Source organism: Rhagoletis pomonella, unplaced genomic scaffold (genome assembly GCF_013731165.1).
Source record: "Rhagoletis pomonella isolate Grant_MI unplaced genomic scaffold, Rhpom_1.0 Rhpom_scaffold_00578, whole genome shotgun sequence".
NCBI classification, from domain to species: Eukaryota; Metazoa; Arthropoda; class Insecta; order Diptera; family Tephritidae; genus Rhagoletis; species Rhagoletis pomonella.
The window spans coordinates 15907-21107 of record NW_023459132.1 but is presented as its reverse complement, the minus strand read 5'-3'; the positions used below and the strand labels follow the sequence as shown (position 1 = coordinate 21107).

The following is a 5201-nucleotide window of genomic DNA, read 5'->3' as shown; positions in this document are numbered from 1 at the left end:
ATTAGTTTTTTTTTTTTGAAACGGTTGCCATCTGTTTTGAAATTTAATTAAATCCAAATTATATAATAAGTTAAATGACTAATAATAATATGGGTATCAAACGAAACAGCTTTGAAAAGGCTTTATTTTTGACAGATATGCAAAATCGTTGCCACCTTTTGAAAAATTTGATTCAATTTAATTCATAAGTTAATTGATATAGATATGTAACACGCTGTCAAACGCATGAGATTTTAGAAAGTCTTAGTGTAAAAATACTTCTGTAGGGCGTTGCCACATGTATGAAAAGACGAATTATTATACAAAAATATTTAAATGTGAGTGTCAGATGAAAGAGTTTTAAGAAATCTTTGGCTGAAACAATTCAAATATTTTTAAATTATTTTAAGAGCGCGGTAAATTTATTTATTAAGTCAAGTCAATCGAAACAGCTTTGAAAAACCAAAGGTGCAAGTTTGAAGTAGCTAGGGCTTACCTTTGATTACCGGAATTTTTTTCTGGTGGAACATTCTTTGTATGGAAGAAAGTGTGTTAATAAAATATTTCCGAAAATCAAACTTGCACTTTAATATAGTAAAACTTAAGGGACAACAAAACTGCATATTCAATAAAATTCTAAAAAATCAGATTAAAAAGTTTCAAATTTTGATGGGCATTTGTTAAAATTCGCCAAGTTTTTTATGAATATTCTACCAAGTTTTAAATATATGTTTTTTTTTAAATAGTAAGCTACACTTTCTTAAAACATGATAAACATTTTTGAAATAAAGTAAAATAGCCAAAACTTGCTAAATTGTCTATTCCTCATTTACATTTTCTCCACCATATGTATGTATACTATATTAGAAAGGGTATTTCTAACTTCTTTCATTCTGAGTGGGGACTTCAAGCACTCAGTTTTTTTTTTTTTTTGACTCGCTTAGCTTATTTCTGGTCTTTTATTTCTATCTTACACTTTCAAAACATCTTTTCCCCATTTCTTGTTTTACGTTTGCAATACATTTTTAACCATTTAAATCCATAAAGCAATATTTTTTGTGTATCAGACCATTTATTAACATATATGTATTTATGTAAATCGCATTCTTGAAATGACTAAACTCCATAGACAATAGCGCATTCCCATCACCATTTTCAGACAGCACCATAACCGTAGGGTGCAGAGCTGCGAACAGGTACATAGTATTCACCTGAAACCACGTACGCATTCGTAACTCCACCCATTTTCACACCACTGTATGTACTGCCACATGACTCCTTCACAGCTTCCTGATAGTCTCCACAACGGTTGCTGGGAAAACTATCACGTGCCACTGCCTCTGCGTAGTAGGCCCAGGAGCGAGCATGATCACAAGCGCCAGTCAAATCCCAGACACAGCCAGGTTGACTCTTGCCGCCATTTGGATAAAAAGCGCCCTTACCAATTGGTTTCAGAAAACCCAATTGCCCACCATTGGTATGAATGGACTCCACGTAGGCGGCATCATCGGAACTCAAACGCTTTTTCGGCTTGCTATAGCTGAAGAGTGGCAGAGCGGTATCCAAACCAGTAATGGCATGCAGCTGACCGCCTTCAACATTCTTACCAGCATAACCAGCTACATGAGCACCCAAACTGTGGCCAATCACCTCAGTCGTATCCAATGACATACCATGATCCTTTACCAAGTAATTTATCATGGACGCAACTTTCTTGCCCGTCGCCGACACAGCCGATACAGCGGTCGCATATTCGCCACGAGCGCGTCCCCAATCAACGACGATTACATTGTATTTGCCACGGGCCAACCAAGCAGAGCGTATATGATCGTTCATGTCGGCGGAGTAGCTCTGTAACCAGCCATGAATCACAAATCTGTAGGGTATAATAGAAGAATATGTAATTACATATTAAGCGATTCGAGCCGGATAATCGTTATGTTTTTTTTTTTTATGAAATTACCTCGTCGGATTGCTTGCATCAAAATCAGAATTTCCAATTGATGTTGCAGTTGCGGTAATTTTTTGTTTTTTGGTTGGGTTTTGGTTTGTATATAAGTAGAAGGTCACAGGCACTGTTGAAAGTCGACCTTCGATTTCTTGTTGATTTTCTAATTCCTCCAACATGTTTTCGCCCTCGTCAATCGATATCCATTCAAAGGAGCCATCAGCATTGGGTACATACCACCCATTCTCGCCGTTGACACGTTCTTCCTCCGGAATGGGACTAGAAGAGGCTAAGGACGAAAATTGTTGAGCTTGTTTCACTAATTTCTAAAATTTCTACACTTCAGCCGTATAATTACCCGTCAGCACACAGATTGCTGCAATCCAAAATACCTTCATTGCACAGTTATACTCAAATACGAATAAATTTTAGCTGCACTACCAGCAGTTTATATAGTACGGCCCCCATGTTAACTGCATCTGATAACAACTGATTTTTTAATCATTAAAACAAATTAGCTAAATTTACAATTGGTCAGTATGCATTTGACATGGTCATTTTATTGCTACTGATAAAATATTTTTAGAACCTGAGGTAAGTTTAATATTTGGCAAAACATTGATTTCCTGTGATGAAACATTTATTATTTATTTACAACGAATTTTCTCCGAAATATTTTTTTTAAATTACTTTTAAGTTTTTGATAATGATCATTTCGCTTTTGGTTAGTTGGAATTTTAATACTACTAATTACATACCAAACTTATTACAGTCAATTATCTGATAAATTGAATAACTGACTTTCGTGTTCACACTCAATCAGTTTATCCAATCCGTATTTGACTAGCTAAGACTTCTGAAACAGCTGGCCAGCCTCCTAAATATTGTCAAGAAATAAACAAATTTCTCGCGTCTGATATTGTGTTACCTACATATTTCATGCGCCTGATGAATTAAGCTAAATTTGATTTTTTAAATACGTGACAACGTTCCTAAATATATATCACAAATTAAACCTTTTAAACCCATTTCATTTGGTATCCGTACTTTTAATAATTGCTTTAATTTATTAAATAATTTGAGCCTACCTTTTTAAACAAGTGGCAACCCTCTTTAATGTTCTAAATATTCAAACTAAGGATACCTTACCACCTTCATTTCACGTCATATTTTAATATTTCATTTCGCTTATGCCTACTTTAATTAAATTCTAATTTTAAAACTTATGGCAACCCTATTCAAAATATTTTAAAACCAAAATCTTGTTAAACCTTTTTCGGCTTACACACATATGGCAATACAAATTTAAATTGGGTATATAATTCACTTAACTCAAGTTTAATTTAATTTCTATAACATATGGCAACCCTCTTAAATAAAGTTCAGAAGAAAATATTTGTAAGCCATATCAATTTATACTCATACTTTAATAATTTATTTGACTTATTAAATAATTTGAGTTTAATTTTTACACAGATGGAAACCCTTATAAATTTTATAAAAGCTCAAACTAAATATTTCTTAATACTCCTTTGTTCGACGCCCATATTTCATATAAATTAATTTTAATCGACTTTGAAGAGAGATGGCAAACCTGTTCAAATTTTTTTTAAACCAAAACCTCGTTAAACCTTTTTCGCGTGACACTTGTATTTTGATATATATTTAAATAATCTAGTACTCTTAATTCAAATAGAAATTAATTATAAAATCAGGTGACAACGCTCCTTCATGCAGTTTGGAAATTTGGAAAGTTTTTTAAAAGCATTTTTGATTTATATTCATATTGAATCTAACTTTGTAACAATGTGGCAACCCTCTGCAAAATATTTTCAAACCACAACCTCTTTCGTCTGGCATTCACATCATTTTCATTTTAATTCTCTGCATTTCTCTAAGTCGAACTTACTTTTTGAAACAAGTGGCAACCCTCCTACATTTAATTAAGAAATAAAGCCCTGATACTATAAGTGTAATAAAAGATTTAACTAAAAAATAACAGGAATTTAATTTTTTTACCAGGGCGCAACTCTTTTTGAAAAAATAAGAGGTTATTGCACATCCACTGGCCGAGAGAGTTTTCGAGAATTTAGGTAATAAAAAAAATTTTCTAATTTCTTCAAAAATTTGTTGCCTTAAAATGCGCAATATTTGTTGAATTTGTAAAAAAAAAATTTCGTGATAATATGTATTTCTGTTGTTCCAAAGAACTTATATCCCGAAGAACCTATATACGACCGAGTTGCAGAATAGGGGTGAAGGAATTCACTAGCGGCGTTGCTTGCAGCGTTAATTTTACATGATCTATAAGCCTTTTATAAGGTAATTATACACTATATAATACCTTATTATAAGGGATTATGTAAGCCTTATTTTACATGAATTATAGACTTAGGCATAAGAGTATCTCTCAGAGAAGGAGAGCAAACCTTATGAGCCGATGACATCAACACAACGAAAGCAGTTGTGGAATAAGGAATGTTTCATACAACTGACTTTTCTAACAGTTTTCAGACATTAAAATTTAAACCTTATGATCATATAAAATAAGTTTTATATAAAGCGCAAATTTTTTGGGGGGATTCACTATAGCTGACATGAGATGGCGCACAAATTTTGTGTGGTATTTAAAAGAAACGAAACACCGAATTTATAATGTTGTGATAGACGGAAGACGGAAGACGAGCCTTTTAGATGTCCATTCTATGCGAGGAGCAAACAGAGAAGGAAAATAAGGGCAGAATTACGTGACTGCGAAGAACTTCAGCTGCTGTCAGATAATACTGTGGTTCGAAAATTCGACCAGAAAATAAGGCATCAATCACATGATTTCAATACCGGAGCTGATTCCTGTAGAGACGAAGATGGAAATCTGGTAAAAGATGCCCAATGGAGTAAATTGCGAAAATTTCGATTATTTTTACCACTTTTTCAAAGTTTCCGGAATTAAATAACTCGAAATTTAGGAGGTGTACGTGTCAAACAGACCTCAGATTCAGATTCAGCGGGTCGAGGGGTGAAACGAACCTCTGAGTAAAAGCAGTGTTATTAACTATCAGTACGAGAACAAATCTAGCGCGAGCATTTCCTATGATGACGTCACACGAACAGCTGATTCTGCCAAATTCGCCAAACACAAAGTAGCGGTACTGCTGAATGCGCCACTTCTCTGCAGTTATTCTACATACATACGTAAGATTTATAACCCTGTTCGCGTGTGTGACAAGTACCGAAGATATGTAGTACATATGTATTTATATTTAAGCTGTATTAA

The 5201-nt window shown here is 33.9% G+C and overlaps 1 protein-coding gene across 1 annotated transcript; it reads right to left on the bottom strand.

The window, feature by feature from the left end:
- Positions 1-1134: 1134 nt before the first annotated feature.
- Positions 1135-2325, bottom strand: LOC118751171 (phospholipase A1-like). Its single transcript, XM_036485942.1, has 3 exons — positions 2286-2325; positions 1943-2216; positions 1135-1855 (listed from the first exon to the last, which is right to left on the bottom strand). Exons 1-3 carry the CDS (start codon positions 2323-2325, stop codon positions 1135-1137), a joined length of 1035 nt encoding a protein of 344 aa, XP_036341835.1.
- Between the last annotated feature and the right edge of the window lie 2876 nt (positions 2326-5201).